The sequence below is a fragment of the Prionailurus bengalensis genome, chromosome B2 (assembly GCF_016509475.1).
Source record: "Prionailurus bengalensis isolate Pbe53 chromosome B2, Fcat_Pben_1.1_paternal_pri, whole genome shotgun sequence".
Classification (NCBI taxonomy): Eukaryota; Metazoa; Chordata; class Mammalia; order Carnivora; family Felidae; genus Prionailurus; species Prionailurus bengalensis.
The window spans coordinates 135,899,796-135,917,569 of NC_057349.1; the positions used below are offsets into that span (position 1 = coordinate 135,899,796).

General features: G+C 43.4%; 1 protein-coding gene across 3 annotated transcripts in view; it reads left to right on the forward strand.

Annotated features, from left to right (window-relative positions):
• PLEKHG1 (pleckstrin homology and RhoGEF domain containing G1) overlaps nucleotides 1–17,774 on the forward strand; it is a 181,115-nt gene that overhangs the window by 125,821 nt on the left and 37,520 nt on the right. For all 3 annotated transcript variants that reach the window (XM_043592611.1, XM_043592609.1, XM_043592610.1), the window contains exons 4-5: nucleotides 4,295–4,364; nucleotides 13,187–13,233. In XM_043592611.1, the coding sequence (XP_043448546.1) occupies nucleotides 4,295–4,364; nucleotides 13,187–13,233 (117 nt within the window). The remainder of the gene's footprint in view (nucleotides 1–4,294; nucleotides 4,365–13,186; nucleotides 13,234–17,774) is intronic.

Here is a 17,774-nt window from a genome sequence, read left to right on the forward strand (position 1 = left end):
TCCCTGGACGCAAAACCTATGTCCTGAGCATGCCATCCTCCGGTAATGGAAATCACTGGCCCAGAAATGTTGCTTCTTTGACTATTATTTTTCTTCAACCTATTCTCTTCATCCAGTGTTTAGGTCCCAATGATTAGATGTCAACTATCTTTAATTCATACCCATCTGCCTGTAAGAGATATTGATACAAATATCAGAACTGTATTTTCCAAACTATTAATAATCTTACAAAGGGGATGTTTTTATGGGAATATTAGGAATGGATGTTTGATATTGGGACCATCATGAAATCTTGCATTGGTAAAAGGTCCTTTCAATGTGCAAGATACACCAATGGATTTTATTTTATTTTTTAATGTTTTTATTTATTTTTGAGACAGAGAGATACAGAACATGAGCAGGGGAGGGGCAGAGAGAAAGAGAGACACACAGAATCTGAAGTGAGCTCCAGGCTCTGAGATGTCAGCACAGAGCCCGACACGGGGCTCAAACTCATGAACCGCGAGATCATGACCTGAGCCGAAGTCAGACACTCAACCGCCTGAGCCACCCAGGCGCCCAAAATAGACCAATGGATTTCAAAGTAACAGGGTATAGTGCCTTGGTATGGTTTCAGACTCCAACAGATACCTAAGAAATTGCCATGTGTTTTCAGTGTAATATCAAAGAAGCATAACCACACTTACTAGGCTATTCAAAGTCTCCTCTGTTTTCTAGTGACGTATCCAGGTGAGGCTAGATTGTTTTCTGCGTACTTCAATCAGAATAACAGATTGTAGCAGATTGAATGCAAAAGTAATCCATCCGTGTTCCGTTGGGGTCGACATTGGAGATTCACAAAAATGTAAAACAACACTAGTCTTCTCACCAAACTTTGTTTTATAAAACCTGTTTTTCGGGGCGCCTGGGTGGCGCAGTCGGTTAAGCGTCTGACTTCAGCCAGGTCACAATCTCGCGGTCCGTGAGTTCGAGCCCCGCGTCAGGCTCTGGGCTGATGGCTCGGAGCCTGGAGCCTGTTTCCGATTCTGTGTCTCCCTCTCTCTCTGCCCCTCCCCCGTTCATGCTCTGTCTCTCTCTGTCCCAAAAATAAATAAACGTTGAAAAAAAAAATTTAAAACCTGTTTTTCACAGAACGTTATCATATTAACATGTATTGGGTTTGTTATATGAATTGATCAGTTTTCTAAAATATTTAGTTTTAATTTCTAATAAATATCCAGGGATATGATCCACATAAAGAATTTTTTAGACTCTGTGCATGGGTCTGGATACCGCAAAGTTTGAGGACAGCTGCCTTAAGGGACCAGGATCCCATGGAAAGATCCACTTATATAGTTTACAGTTGCCGTGTCTCATTTTCAACCATGAAAGGACAATTTAATATCCCCAGATATTTGGGAAGAGCCTCTAACACGAAGGACAGAAGCCAAAATGATCAAACGGTGTAAAGAGAGCTCAGCAGAAAGCAAAGAGCAGGAAAGAAAGGCCCAAAATAATTAATAATAATAATAATAGTAATATCATCATCCTTGGAGAGGAGAAATTTTGCACTCACAAGAACAGAAACATACGAACCACCTAAACAGCCTATTTAAAAAAATACCTTGAAATTAAGCATCAAATAGAAGAAATGAAAACGTTCAGTAGAGGGGACAGAAAATGAAATTGACGTCTCCCAGAAAATGAACAATAAACAAGATGATGGAAGATAGAGGAAGAATAAGAAAGATTAGAGTATCACACCAAGAGATCGAAAATGTGAATAATGGGAGGCACGTGGGTGGCTCAGTCAGTTAAGCGTCCGACTTCTGCTCAGGTCACGATCTCGTGGCTCGTGAGTTCAAGCCCCACATGGGGCTCTGTGCTGACAGCTCAGAGCCTGGAGCTGCTTCGGATTCTTTGTCTCCCTCTCTCTCTGCCCTTCTACCGTTTGAGCATGCAGGCTCGCTCTCTCTCTCTCTCTCTCTCTCTCAAAAATAAGTAAACATAAAAAAATTTAATGTGAATAGTAGGAGCTTCAAAGAGAGAAGTGAAAATGGAGGAGAGGAAATATCAAAGACCTAATTTAGGAACAAAAGTTCCTTAGCTTTTTGGTCCCAGGATCTGTACCTGCTTCAGAATTACTAAGGACCCAAAAAGCTTTTTTTGCTTATGGCTTATGATGTTTTCTTTACCATGACAGAAGTTAAAACTGAAAAATTGTTAAAATTTCAATTTATTCAATAATAACCACCCACAGGAAAAGACTCACCCCAAAGTGGGCCATCACCGAATTTCAGAAGTATGTTAACAAGGCGAAAACTCTTAAGAGCTTCCAGAATAGAAAATCAGGTCACATGAAACCTGGATCATGGATCAGAATGTTATTGGACTTCTCAGCAGCATTGGAATTCAGAGAGCAACAGATAGTTTCCCAAATACTGAGAGAAGATCATTTCCAACCAAGAATTCTGTATCCACTGACATGATCAGCAAAGTGTGAAAGGAGAACATTCTAAAACAGGAAGAGTGTCAGAAAATTTCCTGCCTACTGCCCTTACTCAGACAGCTACTGGATGTCGTAATCTCAAAAAGAAGGATACATCTGAAATGGTATCTAAGAAGCGGGGCATGTAACACAGGAACCAGGTGATCTGCGTCATCGGGATGGGGTTGAAGAGACAACCCCGCAGGCCTGGGAGAGCAGCCCGTCTAGGTGGGAGCAGAGTGGAAGGACCAAGGGCTCCAGCAGGGAGGTCACCAAGAAAGAAGACGACCGACCAGTAGATGATCTGATGTTTGAACGCAGCGAGGCAAAGAATTATGCTTCCGGCAAAGTTTGAGGACAACTGGTGTATATTTGAAAAAAAGGACGACTTTAACTCCAGGGGAAACCTGGTGTTACACGAAAGGAAATATAATTATGGTATACTCCAGGGCTCAGCTAAGAATAATATTGACACGGTCATCAAAATGTAAGCTCTGACTTTAATCAAATTTCATGAGAGGGATTGTTGGCAAGATGAAGGGATGAAGGGAAGTTTGGGCAAATTAAGAAGGAAATAATAGCTCAAAAAATACTGAAAATGTGTTACCGGCATGTCTAGAGCTGTGGATACATACAGCAGAAACAGAAGTGGAGAATGCTTCTGGAGGATGGCGGTCCAGCATGGGAAATGGAAAACAAGAAACTGCTTGTTTGTATTGTAATTCCTGTAGAACTATTTACATTTTTATTAAATATATATCTCTAATTAAAATAAACATGTAAAATATATATTAATACAACTTATACAACGTGTAATTTGGAAATGTGTTAACATATAACCCCGCAATAGCCTTTGACCCAGGAATTCCATTGATAGACTTTTATCCAACAGGAGATTAGTTCCATTACTTATGGTATAGCACACAATGAAATATTATGCAGTTACTTAAAATAATTATATTCCCATTAAAAAATAAGATTTTTCATCTGAGGAAAAATATTTCCTCCCAGTGTAGCTTTCTTTTAGAGCACTATCTCCATTTATTATTTTATTTTATTTTATTTTATTTTATTTTATTTTATTTTATCTTATTTTATGTTATGTTATCTTATTTTAATTTATTTCATCTTATCTTATTTTATTTTAAATTAGTTCGACTCCGATGTGGGGCTTGAATTCATGACCCCGAGATCGAGAGTCACAATGCTGTACCAACTGAGCCAGCCAGGTGCCCCTCTCTGTTTCTAATTTTAAATTTGTTAGTGTGTGTGACCTTTGATGGAATGTCTGACTCTCCCAATAGATTCCGAGCTCCAAGCACTTACAGACCATATGTCATTTGGCTCACTGATGTGTTTGTTCTTAGTGCCTTGCCTAGCATTCGGCACCTAGACAGCTATGTGATGAATGAGTAAGTGTGTGTAAACATGTGTACAGACAATGCCAACCGTGTAGAAGACTTCAGTGTCAGGCTGGGCTTATCTCTAGGTGGGAGAGTTATGGGGTGGACCTATGTTTGAATCCCTGCTGCACCATGACCTTGGGCAAGTCCCTAATGGAAGCTTTGGATAAAATGACAATGGGTCATCAGTTATCCAGTTAAATGTGATTCCTCATAGCAGTTGCCAGCTCTGGGCTGCCCACTCTCCCACCTTGAGAGTGCACTTTGGCTTTGACCACTAGTAAAAGCTTTCTTTAAAAAAAAAAAAAAAAAAAAAAAAGATTCCTTGTAAATGCCCTATAAATGTATAGACTTCTAAGTTATATAAAATGTCCTCGATAATCAAACTATAATACTTTCTGGCTTTTTTTTTTTTTTTTTTTAGTGAACTTCTACAAGATTTGGAAAACTGTGAAAATGATCCTGTGGCCATAGCAGAATGTTTTGTGTCCAAGGTAAGCAAGGTTCATTTCTCTTGGCCAACCAAGACAGGCACAGATTGCAAATTGTTTTCATTTTAAAGTTAAAATGACTGGTTTGTTCCATACTGGATGAAGTTAGCCACTAATCTCTCTTCGCTCTGTTTTTTGTTGTTTTTTTTCCACTAGCAAGGAAAAAAAAAAAATACTGTTACTGTCCCTAGTAAGTTAGGAAGTACTAACTTAGTAGTTGTCCTTGAACTTACATAGTAACTGAATGATGTTTACTCATCTTTCCTAGGGAAAAAAAAAATTAATCTTGGTGGGGAGGAAAAACGCAGAATAGGATAACATTTGAAAAATAATACATATGAAATACCACAAGACCAGTGACAAAAATCTGTTGGAATCTAGGTATTCTCTATGTAATGTACGTGGTGCTAGCCGAGGCTATATAATTATCACTGGGGAATAAAGAGATGGCAGAATTAATCTCTTCTATCTTAAATATGCGCTCTCATTTTCCTGCATTTTTCTTAAGCTGCATTGATGGCTGAGAAAAATATAAGAAAAGGCTCTGACCGTTAAAGCTTAAATGGTTAGCTCTGTACCAGGATTCTGAAACATACAAGACAATCCTTCACGCTCTTTTCTCACTTGCTACCTACCTACTATATATAGAATCCTATCTTAAGTTTGTCTTAAACATTCGGTAGCTTTCATTTGGAAAAGGTCTAGTGGAAATGCTATTCAGCAACCCTTCATGTGATTTCTGCAGTGGTGGTTTCAAGTGTGCAAAGGTTTAGGCAAGGTCCATGATGGTACTTTGGGATCAACCAAGAATTAGCACCTCATTTAACACGCCAGAGAGCACTGTGAACTTTGAGATGTCTGACCCTGGCTCAGGACGTGTTTCACAGGGTCATTTCTTACGCCACAGATCCATCCAGTGGTACTGAATCCAATCACAACACCCTGGGTGTCCTTGAAGCATGATTCCTTAAAGGCAGTTGATGGGCTTGCGTATAAAATACTCCCGATGGTGGGCAGCTGTGTGGATGTCAGCGTGTTAACATGTACAATGTGCACGCATGCTTACACAATTCTTCTCACACGTTGCCTGTGTCATAATTGATTCTCCAGAAGGGTAGGGATTTAAAAAAGAGCAGGCAAGTGGAAGAGGGAGAAAGGGGGTAAAAAGATGTGCTGAGTATATATCAGAGTAGATATGTGAGAATAGCCACAGCGCATAAACAACATGGAAACCATCGGAAACGCTGGGGCTTTTACCGGTAACTGTAATCACAAGTTGATTAAAGACGGTCCAGCATATGCTTAGCTCCGGCTTAATTATTCACATAAAAGTTTGTTTATGCGCCACGTTGCCAACTCCCAGATCTTATTTTTCACTGTAACATTGCCAAGTTTAATTAGAAGACTAACTTGGGCACTCCGCACTTTCACATGTAAGCAGTGAGCGTTCGGTTCTGGCACAGCCTGCTTTTCACTCAGCACCCTGAAATTTAGAAGATGTTACGATTTCTGCAACACAACCAGCTGCTCCACTCTGGGGAGGAATGGAAAATTGCTCTAATTGAGAGGCCATTAATGAAAGAGGTAAAGCTGGCAATTGACTTCTGCTTTTATCTGAATCACTGGGGCTTACGCAGAGACTCATCTTTGACCTTGCTTTTGTGGTATGTGGAGATTACAGAAATCCTTCCTGACAAAAGGGGAATACGGTACTTCTTACCTGCTGCTTAGAAAAGAAGGACAAGGGACTGCAGGGGCCATTCCTTGGGGGGACAAAAGTAAAACCTCCCCGGTGGGCAGGCCAAGCGGTCTCCCAGCTGAGCATCTGTCTGTTGTTAGGACTCCGGAAACACCTGGAGCAGTTTTCCTTGGTTTCCTGCCTTCACCTCACCCTCATTTCTGTCCCTTATCTCGACTGTCAGCTGGGCTGACCCCAGACAGCAGTTAAGAGGGAGACAAAGTTTATCTTCAGAGACCCCGCGTCCCCTGAGCCCCTCCTCCCGCCTCCCTTGGTGCCCTTCTCCCTTCAGTGCCCAGGCACGCACACCCCCCTATCCGCTTACTGAAATTATCCTCAGGAAAGTACTGACATTGGATATTCCTACCATTGGAATGAATTCAAGTTCATGTTACCTCACCCATATGCTACTTACATATTAAGCCTTTCTCATAGTGTCCAGTGAAAACTCCTCGGGAATCAAAGTCTGTGTGTGTGTGTGTGTGTGTGTGTGTGTGTGCGCGCGTGTGTGTGAGAGAGAGAGAGAGAGCACTCAGACATGAAAGAGATGGACCCCATGACCAAAGAAACCCTAAAATCGTACAGATTTCTTTAATCTGGTTATTCATTCAGTAAACAGTTGAGTTCCCCATATGCTCAATTGGCCATCCCTGACTGTCTCTTTTATTTTGGTTCTTTCATAATTAAATGTCCCATTTTTACATCTCTAATTACAGTTTGACAGAGTTTAATCAGAAGGAAATACCTATTTTTGTATGCTTTCTTTATCATTGCTTTTTCCCTAAATAGTTCTAAAAAGGAATTGGGGTAGCATATATTGAGTAAAAGGCATTTAAGGATTAACTAACTCAGGGCTATTGATTTTTGTATAAAACCATTGTTGGAATTGTCCACAGAGCTCATAAGTCCAAGGTCAAATATACATTTGATTCTATGTTAAGACCATGTAGTTGCTTTAAATCAAAACTGCCTAATTTAAGATTGGAATAGAGCCATGATGTCACAAAATGCACAGCGATTCAGTCGTGCAACAGTCCTGAGGCTTTATTAGGGGGAAGGTGTATGCAGGTCAAGTATATGATGTAATTCAGATATATTTTCATCGCAGCCGTTGTTTTTAAGTTTGTCATTGCAAATGATCCTAAAAGTTCCTAAATTTAGGAGAGTCAACCTGATAATTGTTCAATCCCAGGTTGACTACAGCAGCAGGCAGGCAGAAAAGAAGCAAGAAACTGAGAGCGTGTGAGCGCGCCCAGAGAAAGGCTCTATCTGCCATTAATTTACTGGGTGACCTCAGGCAGATCACTTTGCTCATCTCGTCTGTGGAGGCTGGACGCTCCAGTGCCTTCAGGGGCTTAACCAGGTGAATGCAGCGCATGCGTGGGCCCAGGTGGGGGCTAGAGCAGCCTCGGTACCTGTGTTGTGAGGGCGTGAGTGTCCTATGAAACTGGGCGCCAGGGCCCGTGCGTCTAACACTGTTTCGGGAGAAGCCAGAACTCGAGACCTTTTTCTCTTCCAACTTTTGGAAGCTGGCAACTAATTTAGGTGTTTAAAAAAGTAGTATGTTTGAAAATGTGGCGGCATACGAAGTTAGTGAGGCTAACTACGATTGTGGCGGAACTGAGTAGCATAGGCCCCGTGGAGGAGAATTGGGGTGTATCCAGCAAAATTACATTTGAAGTCATCCTGTAATCCAGAAATCTATTCCCAAGATCCAGCAACAAAAATGCAGTAAGTGTGGTGCTAGTCTTATAGTAATAATCGTCACAATGTATAGATATATATCATATATAGAAATATTTTATTAATACATATTATATATAAATTCTATAAATAATATATAGAAATACATAGAAATATACAATACAGAGAAACAGCCGAAGTGTCAATAAACAGGAAGCTCTTTGAATGAATCGTGGCATAGCCACATAATGGAATACTACGAAGCAGTAGAAACAACTCAAGAGTATCTCTGTGTACTACTGGGACGGGTGGGGAGAGAAGTAGATAAAAGTGTGCAACACTGTGGTTCTCAGAGTGTGCTCCCTAGACCAGCAGCACCAGCAGCACCAGCATCACTTGGGAACTTGTTAGGATGCAGATCCTCAGACCCACAGCCAACTTACGGAATCAGAAACTCTGGGAATGCAACCCAGTAATCTCTGTTTAACAAGCTCTCCAGGTAGTTGTGACATATACTCAGGGTTGAGAATCACTGACAAATAACTTGCTTTTATTTATCTAGAAATGTGGAAGGACATGCCTATATTTAAATGTAAATCTTAAAAAAATCTTAAACTGAATATAACACCGCATGTTAACTACACTGGTATTAACTTTTTTTTTTAAAAAAAAGAATCAACTGTGAAATTAAAAATTGGTCGCCGATAGGGATGGAGAGAGAGACTAGTATGGAAAGGAACCGAAGCTAGACTTCTATGAATACGCGTTTTCTTACGGAGTTGACCTTGAACCCATGTAAATGTTTTACATAGTTATAAGACAAAATGAAAGTTAAAAAAGCAGTCTCCAAAAATGAAAACAAAATGAAATGATGAGCCTCTGGATAGAGCCAGTTTGTGGCATGATCCCACGAAGGAAATTCCAGTTGATTTTAAAATCGACTGTGGAGAAAATACAGCAAATACATTTTTAACTGTTTTCGATAATGATATCAAATGTGCTGGTGTTGGTATTGTTCTGCTGAAATTGAGTGTATTGTGGGATACAACAAGGTGTTTATGTCAGTATCATTGACCTAGAATTGGTAAAAGGCAGAAAATACAGACGAAGAATGATGCTAATTAAAAATGCTCCAATCCTGAATCCGAATTGCCAGGTTGAACCAAGGATGTATTTTATCTTTAAAAAACACCATATTCCTAGCTCTGTCCACCGAAAAGGCCTGGAAATAACGATGAATACAGTAGCAAGACCATCTCTGATGCCCAGACTGTGGTCTCCAAATACTAATTCCTACCAAAAGGAATCCGGGCTCCATGAAGGATGAGTCTGGGGCAGGAAATGTACAGGATGATCCGGAACGTCTTATCATTCCAGAAAACAAGGTAGCTGTTGGAGGCTGTAAGTCAGGTCACGAATGCGAAAGGAGAGGCTCCTGCTGGCCAAAGATGGGACATTTCAGCATCAGTAAGGACAATTAATTAAAAAACAGCTGAAACTTGGGGCTCCTGGGTGGCTCAGTCGGTTAGGCATCCGACTTCGGCTCGGGTCATGATCTCACGGTCTATGAGTTCGAGCCCCACGTCGGGCTCTTTGCTGACAGCTCAGAGCCTGGAGCCTGTTTCAGATTCTGTGTCTCCCTCTCTCTGACCCTCCCCCGTTCATGCTGTCTCTCCCTGTCTCAAAAATAAATAAACATTAAAAAAAAATTTTTTTTGAAACATCTGAAACTCATTAGATGTTTCTATTCATGAATTCACAGTGATCAAAAAACTCAAAGTGGTGGCCTTTGCAGGATGCTAGAGAGCCAATGCCTCATCCTGAAAAATAGGGAAAATTATCAAGCATCCATCCTGCCTTTTCCATACAAACTACAAACTGCGGGGTCACGGTTAACATAAGGAAGTTCCTTTTTTGGAAGGACTCTGGCTAACAAATGAAGGAATCATAGAACCAGAAATACCACCATTTGGCAGCTCCTAACGAATTAATAAATCAGACAATAATCACCATCGGTGGTTAACATCACAAAGAGAAAGACAGCCCGACACCCTGTGCCTCCTGATGGAAGTAAAATACAATTAGGACGTATTCATGCCAAACCGGAACATAAGCCTGTTCAGGCTTCCCCTAAACCACATGAGTGCAGGGGGTAGGGAGACACATGAAAGAAAACCGTAGGGATATAACCAGCAAGACAGGCCATGAGAAACTCTCCAGGACACACAGTCTGGTTTCTTCAACTAAATTGCAAGGGCGGGGGCGGGGTGGGGGGAGATAAAAGGGGAGCTTATAGATTAAAAGATCTTAAGAGGTATCAACCAGTTGCCTTGTATATTATTTGGGTTCCAAATCAGATAGGCCAACTATTTTTAAAAAGAAAATTAAGAAGATAGGAGCTATGAATAGTGACGGCTGAACATTCATGATAGTTTGGAATTACTTACATGTGATGATGGCACTGTGGTGATGCTTCTTTTTAAAAGTCTTTACATTAGAGATGTATACTGAAATATTTACAAGTGGAATGATCCTATGTTTAGAATTTGCTTCGGATAGGGAAGTAGGTGGGTATAAACCATGAGTTAATATCCAGGTCAGGTGATGGATGCTTGGAGATTCCTTACACTATCCTCTCCACTTATTTATAAATACGTTTGAGACTTTCTCTAATAAAAAATGTTACATCTAATCCTCATCAAGCGAGCAGAAAGGATTCTAAGTAGCCATTTCTTTTAAATAGGAAAAAAAAATAATGTATTAAAATGACCCCCCCCCCCCCAAACAAAGAAAAGAAAAAGTCACTGTCTTCCAGTCACATATGAATCTGGCCTTGGGGTGCCTGTGTGGCTTAGTCGGTTGAGCGTCCAACTTCAGCTCGGGTCATGATCTCACGGCTGGTGGGTTCGAGCCCCGCGTCGGGCTCTGTGCTGATGGCTCAGAGCCTGGAGCCTGCTTTGGATTCTGGGTCTCCCTCTCCCTCTGCCCCTCCCCCACTCATGCTCTGTCTCTCTCTCTCAAAAATAAATAATAAACGTTTAAAAAAATCTCAAATTGGGGCACCTGGGTGGCTCAGTCGGTTAAGCGTCCGGCTTCAGCTCAGGTCATGATCTCACGGTCCGTGAGTTCGAGCCCCGTGTCGGTCTCTGTGCTGACGGCTCGGAGCCCGGAGCCTGCTTCGGATTCTGTGTCTCCCTCTCTCTCTGCCCCTCCCCTGCTCATGCTCTGTCTCTCTGTGTCTCAAAAATGAATACATTAGAAAAATTTTCTTAATCCACCCTAAAGTAGTTTCAAAGTAAAAAGGGCAGAACATGAAATACCACCCAAATAATGCAATGTCTCTTTTAAATAATATAATTCCATTTCAGAGTTTACAAGAACTGGTAATTCATTGGCCTCGAATTACTTACTCAGACTGAAAGTTTTACAGTCTAAAGTTTAAAAACCCAGGTTTTTGCTCTCTCACCTGCCCATCTGCATCCCTCTTTCCCTTGGCAATGCAGGGGAAAATTGTGAAAGACTTTGAAACCGACCGCAAAGATTGCTGGGTGCCTCCACTAGGAAAGAATTTTCCAATTCACCCTTCTAATTTATACGACTCAGTAGACTTTCTGCATCTCTCATTGTCTTCGAGCTATCTTCTAACTCTAAATTTTTGATAACTGATAGCAACGTCAGTGATTGTTGACCACAGGCATGCAAATGAAAACTGTCCCATAGAGGGACATTGGATTTCTTTACCCTATAGAAGAAAGCAGTTTGGTATCTGTTTGTAAATTCCTCTCCGCATTCCCCGTTGACCTGCGCGCGAAGCTTGTGTTTATCCTTAAATCCAGTTACAATAGCTTACTGCTTTCCTCGCTGAGCAGTAGGCTAAATAAAATCTTTGATGCTGTTTATTCTATATTTGCATGGAAGTCGTGGTTTTACCTTTTAAACAAAATACTGTCCGAGCGAGAAGGATTGACTTAATATTTCTCAATATTTGGTAATATGACTAGACATTTGAAAGCCCAAGAAAGAAACTAGGGCACCGGGAATGTGGTGTCAGGAAAAGGCAAGGGCCCTACATTGGTGAGTCAGACATTTACGGCATTTGAGGCATTGCTACCGTGCTGGTGCGAACAGAAAGGTAGGCTTGAACCCTGCTCTCAGGTAATTTCCGGTTTAGTAGAAAAGAGGGGGGGGCGGGGCGCCTGGGTGGCGCAGTCGGTTGAGCGTCCGACTTCAGCCAGGTCACGATCTCGCGGTCCGGGAGTTCAAGCCCCGCGTCGGGCTCTGGGCTGACGGCTCGGAGCCTGGAGCCTGTTTCCGATTCTGTGTCTCCCTCTCTCCCTGCCCCTCCCCCGTCCATGCTCTGTCTCTCTCTGTCCCAAAAATAAATAAACGTCGAAAAAAAAAAAATTTAAAAATAAAAAAAAGAAAAGAGGGGGGATTTGGTAGCTCCACAGGCATGATGTGAATACAACATGGCCCCGACTTTGTAGGAACTCACAGTCTGGCGTGGGAGACACAGATTCAGAGGAAATGACACTGCCACTTGGTAAATGCTACGAGAGATTTGGGTGTCACAGAACCCCAGCGTAGGAGCAGTCAGCTTGGCTAGCGCTCTGGAAAGGCTCCTTGGAGGAAAAAAGCCTAAGTTCAATGTCAAAGGATGCATGGTGGCTGCGAGGTGGGACAGTGGGCAGGGACAACTGTATGCACAAGGGCTTGAGAGCACAGTTTTCTTGTGCCCTGCACGTATTTCCCCGTGTTCTCACCACCATAATTAGATGATATATTCTACTTCTCTTTCACATTGCACATCTACTGGGAGGACTGGGAGTGCCCGAGGCAGAAACCTCGTTTTCCTCCTCTTCCTTTTTGCCTTCAGATTCACCTAACACAGCAGGTGCTCAGTAAGTGTCTCTTGAACCCAGATGAGTTCGAGTTGATTCTAGGTATGAAACAAGGTAGATAAAAAAGACATCGGGGCGCCTGGGTGGCGCCGTCGGTTAAGCGTCCGACTTCAGCCAGGTCACGATCTCGCGGTCCGTGAGTTCGAGCCCCGCGTCGGGCTCTGGGCTGATGGCTCGGAGCCTGGAGCCTGCTTCTGATTCTGTGTCTCCCTCTCTCTCTGCCCCTCCCCCGTTCATGCTCTGTCTCTCTCTGTCCCAAAAATAAATAAACGTTGAAAAAAAAAAAAAAAAAGACATAGATTAAAAAAAAAAAAAAAAAAAAGACATCGGATTGCCACAGGGGCTCAGACAGGCCCGCGTGACGACAGAGCCAGATTTACAAGTATGAATGATGTTTCTTTTTATCGTTTTTAAATGAATGGTGATGCCTGTGCTTTTCTTTCTTTCTTTCTTTCTTTTTTTTTTTTTTTTTGCCTCTAAAAGTCTCTTTTGTTTCCTTGCAGAGTGAAGAGTTCCACATTTACACGCAGTACTGCACTAACTATCCAAGGTACACGCTGGGAATATACCACAGTACATTCCTGCACTCGCATACCGTTTCAGGTCGAGGGGTCCGACGTATGCTGGTGTTAGGCGTCCTGAACCTGGCCGTGCACTGGGTGCCCTGGGGAGTCTCCACAGCGTGCTGACAATGGATTACGGGCTACCCAGATATCCATCCATTCGGCTCTGGGACTCCCAGCAGAGCCAGTGGGAGGGAAAGTGTGAAAGACCGTGAGGGAGACCAAAAAGGTTGCGAGGTGTCCTTCCGTGGAAACCTAAGTAAACCTGTTGTGTTTGGCTGTGATTCTTGTCCGTTGACCCTCCTGTACGTGTGCCGTGTTTTGAAAAATTTGGGATGTGCCGAGAATGAGTTTATATAATCTAGCTGGGGATAGAATATGTTATATCTTTGCTATATAATTTCTTTTTTGTTTGTTTTTTAATTTTTTTTTCAACGTTTATTTATTTTTTTTTGGGACAGAGAGAGACAGAGCATGAACGGGGGAGGGGCAGAGAGAGAGGGAGACACAGAATCGGAAACAGGCTCCAGGCTCCGAGCCGTCAGCCCAGAGCCCGACGCGGGGCTCGAACTCCCGGACCGCGAGATTGTGACCTGGCTGAAGTCGGACGCTTAACCGACTGCGCCACCCAGGCGCCCCTTTGCTATATGATTTCTAAGAACTATGGAAAAAGGCCTCCTCATCTCACTGGATCTTGGCTTTCGTTTCGTTTACACTGGAAGCCACACAGGAGGGTAGTGCCGGGAGCGCCACACGGACACTAGAGTGACCATTTCAGTGAGGGAGGCCGACCGAAGACCCTGGGTCACACTGTTGGCATTTCTTTTTTCAGCAAAAGACTTGTACTGAGCATTTATTGAGTCCTAATCATTGTGTTAAGTGCTGTAAATGCAACGTGTCGTTGGATTTAACCTTCATGATGATCCAGAGATGCCAAGGGATTCAAGAAAAGCAAAGCATCCATCACAGTGCCAGGCGCATAATAGGTTCTCAACAATTGCTAGCGCATAATCACCCCTGCCCCAACCCAATGTAAGGGTGGAGAAACTGAGGCTCCAATAGGTTTATTGCCTTCTCAGGGCCACGTAACTGACGGGTGGCCCACCTAGAATCCGAATCGAGGTTTCCCCAACCTCACACCCAAAGCTACTACATCCTTGTGAAGTTTCTGAAGGTTTGTGATTCTCCCCACCCCTGTGCCTTTTTGCCACTTCCCCACGTGATCAGCAGAACTTGATGGGAGCTATCGTGGGGGACGAGCCAGGGAGATAAGAGCTACGTGCCCTGTCGCCTATCTTGGTGGAGACATGTCCCTAAGGATGACGTGGTTGGCCGGATCCACCTAGAAGAGAAGCCAGCAGGCTGAGCCCCTAGTACTGCTGCAGCAAGGAAGAACAAATGGAAACCCTGTTCAGAAGTGGCCCCGGAAAGCCAGTCTGGACAGGGGCGCCTGGGTGGCTCAGTCGGTTAAGCGTCCGACTTTGGCTCGGGTCATGATCTCGCGGTTCGTGAGTTGGAGCCCTGCGTGGGGCTCTGTGCTGACAGTGTGGAGCCTGCTTAGGATTCTCTCTGTCTCCCCCTCTCTCTGCCCCTCCACCACTCACACTCTGTCTCTCAAAAATAAATAAAAATTGAAAAATTTAAGGAAAAAAAAAAAAAAGAAAGCCAGTGTGGATTAAAAGGCATGAAGCCTGGGACTGTGATTTATGTACAAATACTTTGCATTGAAGGAGTTTAGTCTCCCTCTCTAGACATGGGTCAAGGTATTGTGCTGCAGTGGTTTATTTGGTTCGCGCCCAACTGTGCATTGGCCAGGTTTCCCTAAAATCCAAACAAAAAACACCAAAAGCCACATGTCAGCTCGTACATTTGTCACCATATCCTTATGAGCAGACACACGCAGTTTACACAGTTTCACGTAAGCAAGCCTCTCTCCTATGGTATTTGTTTCCACCTCTGTGCTGAAGGTAGCAGAAAATTGTAGAATGCCCCAACTAAATCCCGAGGACCGCAGGCTAAAAACCGGCATGGTGCCACACCCCAATCCAGAGAAATCACAGAATCGGCCCCCAACTTCTCCACTAAACTCCTAACCAAGGGAAGGGGGTTGGGGACAACATTCGAACTCTGAAGCATCAGCACATTTCTGGACGCAATTATCAGGATGAGAGATGCTAGAGGGGCTTGTTGGGGGGCGGGTGTGTAAATTTCATCATAAACATGTCATTCAAAGAAATAACATCTGAATTTGTAGTTTGGGAAGTTTGTATTAAGATTTTTCTGACTTAGTAGTAAGAAAGGAAAGTACAGAATAAAGGCTGCTTTTTCTATACGAGGCTGCTTCAGGGTCAAAGGACAGGCAAAATCATTTGAGCAAGGACACAGATTTTAAGAGCCTGTCATTCATGGAGCATGGTCCCAAGCTCCGTGTGTACTGGCTGGAGATAGGAGCTAATATCCCTTGCCTTCTAGCAAATGTTATGTTTTTTTCAGCGTCAAACTCCACTAAATGCAATCACGCAATAGCGTGTTAGAGAAGACCAAATGAGTGAATACAAATTAATGGAGTCCAGACTCGTGGTATGTACTAGAAGCTAAAGGTGCAGGAAGAGGAGGAATAGTAAGTCCCCTTGAGGAGAGTTTAGAACGGTTCCCTGGAGGAAGTGTTTTTTTTTTTTTCTTTCTGGGTTTTGTATATATCTTTTTTTTCTTATTTTGTATCTTTGACTTTGACGAAGGAAAGAGACACGTTAGCAGAGAGATGCTCGACAGGCAGGCTCAGTGAGGCAGGCGCGTCCGGCGCTTGCCCAACCGTGTGGTTTTCATATCCCTAGAAAAAGATTTCCTCTTGTCCCCTCGTCTCCAATCAGTTTGCTGTCTGAGGCCCCAGGTTTCCGTTTCCCTGTCTTAACAAGCCAAGAGCGCTGAGGGTTTCAGCCCATCTGACAACATTTCTTCTCCCTTCGGATCCAAGCTGGGGATATTAAATGTCGCCGGCACCCCTTGACAGATGTCCACCTTCTTCATACCAGTCACGCCCCAATAGTTTCATCTTGAAGAGACACAAGCCCTCCCTCCTTTCCCCGGCGAGGGGTGCAGGCCCTGTCGGGTCATTGTCCTCAGATGTCTGCCTGTGCCCTGAATCTGGAGTTTGGTGCACTCAGAATTGGTTGCAGGTGTCCTGTCTGTGGGTAAGAGCTCAAGCCTTCATATGGCCAAAGGGCAACTGGGCAACTGGTTCTGCCTCTGAAGAACCTTAGAAAAGACCCTTGGCTCCGTGATAAAGGATAGTTTTGAAATCTCCACTTATGTGGGAAATAAACCCGTTTGAACAGATACTTCTCAAAGCAGATGGGCACAAAAGTGATTCTAATAGGTTGATTCGGACCTCCATTTCACTTCCTTCCAAGGAGTCTTGTTTGGTTGTTTGGCTCTAATTTTCTAAATGAATCCTGAAAACATGACTGACTTGGGGAGAAAGGGGCTGAAATTACTTCCACCTGCTTTCTTCTAAGTTATGAGAACATAAGATTTTAATTTACTTGTGTGTGTGACTCCAGAAGCCCACTAGCTTTTATGTATAAGGTAGGAACACTGTTTCAACTAGTCCTTGGGGATGTTGGGGGGGGGCGTCTACTTAATTACCTTTTGGGGGGCTGGGACGCAGACGGAACTCTGACCTGCTTTCCTAGCACACTCAGGGAGGCACACTCGCTAAGAGAGGAGGTTCTCTAGCTGTTTCAGAAACTGTCATTAGAGGGATCTGTTCAAAGGGAGGTTAACCCGTGGGCCACAGCCTCCAACAATCTGCAGGGAGTATGATGCGGTTTGTACATGATACAAAGGCAACCAGCAAAAGGTGACAAATGTCCGGCTCGGGGCTGGATCTGCTGAAGAAAGAGCTCCTTTTTCTTGGTACATTTTCTTTAAAAAAAAACAAATTTTGTTTAATGTTTTTTACTTTGGCGAGAGAGAGAGAGAGTACGAGCAGGAGACGGGCAGAGAGAGAGATCGGGAGACACAGAATCCGAAGCAGGCTCCAGGCTCTGAGCTGTCAGAGCCCAACTCAGGGCTCGAGCTTGTGAACTGTGAGATCATGACCTGAGCCAAAGTCGGATCCTTAACCAACTGAGCCAGGAGCCCCCTATCGTGCCTTTTTCTAATCCATTCACCCAAAGAGATACCTTTTTCTAATTTGTCCAGAGGTACTTTGGTCTAGCTGTAGCTCTGTTGCTACCCTACCTGTTTTAGGGCATTTACACTTACGTTGGCCATTAAAACTTGAGTACCTGGGGCACCTGGGTAGTTCAGTCAGTTAAGCGTCTGACTCTTGGTTTCTACTCAGGTCATGATCTCACAGTTCACGAGTTTGGGCCCCGCATCGGGCTCTGTGCTGACCGTGCAGAGCCTGCTTGGGATCCTCTCTCTCCCTCTCTCTCTAAATAAATAAATAATCTCAACAATACATTAAAACTTGAATAACTCATCTTACCATTACAACTCGGGTGAAAATATATATTCTTGTCGC